The sequence below is a fragment of the Notothenia coriiceps genome, unplaced genomic scaffold (genome assembly GCF_000735185.1).
Source record: "Notothenia coriiceps isolate Sejong01 unplaced genomic scaffold, NC01 NC01_scaffold00033899, whole genome shotgun sequence".
Lineage (NCBI taxonomy): Eukaryota > Metazoa > Chordata > Actinopteri > Perciformes > Nototheniidae > Notothenia > Notothenia coriiceps.
In genome coordinates this window covers 60439-61525 of record NW_011366600.1, presented here as the reverse complement: position 1 = coordinate 61525, position 1087 = coordinate 60439, and the positions used below count along the sequence as shown (strand labels likewise).

At 41.2% G+C, this 1087-nt stretch overlaps 1 protein-coding gene across 1 annotated transcript in view; it reads left to right on the top strand.

The window, feature by feature from the left end:
* Positions 1-763, top strand: part of LOC104961883 (gastrula zinc finger protein XlCGF71.1-like) — a 3076-nt gene extending 2313 nt beyond the window's left edge. Inside the window, exon 2 of the mRNA XM_010790240.1 lies at positions 191-763. Coding sequence (XP_010788542.1) covers positions 191-763 — 573 coding nt within the window. The remainder of the gene's footprint in view (positions 1-190) is intronic.
* The last annotated feature ends 324 nt before the right edge of the window (positions 764-1087 follow it).

The window sequence follows — 1087 nt, the reverse complement described above, 5'->3', positions numbered from 1 at the left end:
TTGTCTCTTTGCACTGTGTTCACATAACCTTGTATACTTGCGTCAAACATTACCTTGGCGCTCTTTACATAAGGCTTTAGCAACATCCGGATTTTATTGGTCTACTTATGGTTCCTTCTTCATAGTTTATGGGTAATTGAAGTATGTTCGTTTTGTTGTTCCTACGTGACTAACCATTGTTGTTTTATAGGAAGAGACCTGCATAAACCCAGATAAGCTTTATGACGAGTGGGAGAAGAGTATCATCGGAGAACAGCTGGATCAACATCAGTCTACAGCCATGATAGGAAAACCACACACCTGTGACCAGTGTGAGAAGAGTTTTGGGAATTCAGGCAATTTGAAGATTCACAAGCGAATCCACACTGGAGAAAAACCCTTCACCTGTGACCAGTGTGAGAAGAGCTTTAGCAAGTCAGGCTATTTGAAGATTCACAAGCGAACCCACACTGGAGAAAAACCTTTCACCTGTGACCAGTGTGAGAAGAGCTTTAGCCAGTCAGGCAATTTGAAGATTCACAAGCGAATCCACACTGGAGAAAAACTCTTCACCTGTGACCAGTGTGAAAAAACTTTCAGGGACTCAGACTCATTGAAGCGCCACCAGATAAACCACTCCTTTGACCAGTGGAAGAAAGAGTTCAGTGACTCATACAGTGTGAATCTCCACCAGCCTACCCACACTGGAGAAAAACCTGACGTCTGTGCTCACTGTGAGAAGAGTCTCAGAGAACCAGACCACATGGGAGAACACCTTCACTAGTGCACTGACTGTTCAGAAAGAGTGAGGTGGACTGTTTGACACAACTCACTGTTAAAATATGTTGTGTGGATTTTAAAAGTTGTTCAAATGTTCTCAATAACATTCAAATGATGCACTTAAATTGTCAACTTGTATTTGTTTCCACAGCAAACACACACACAAAGCTCCCTAAAGAACAAGGCACCACAGTCACTTAAATGTAATAATGCTATAAATGAGGTAATTTAACAACAAGCTAAAGCCAACTGATTTCTAAAAGTGTGCATAGAGCCTTTAGTCTCATATAAGCTAGATAGAGCGTCACTTTGAACCATAAACTATTAC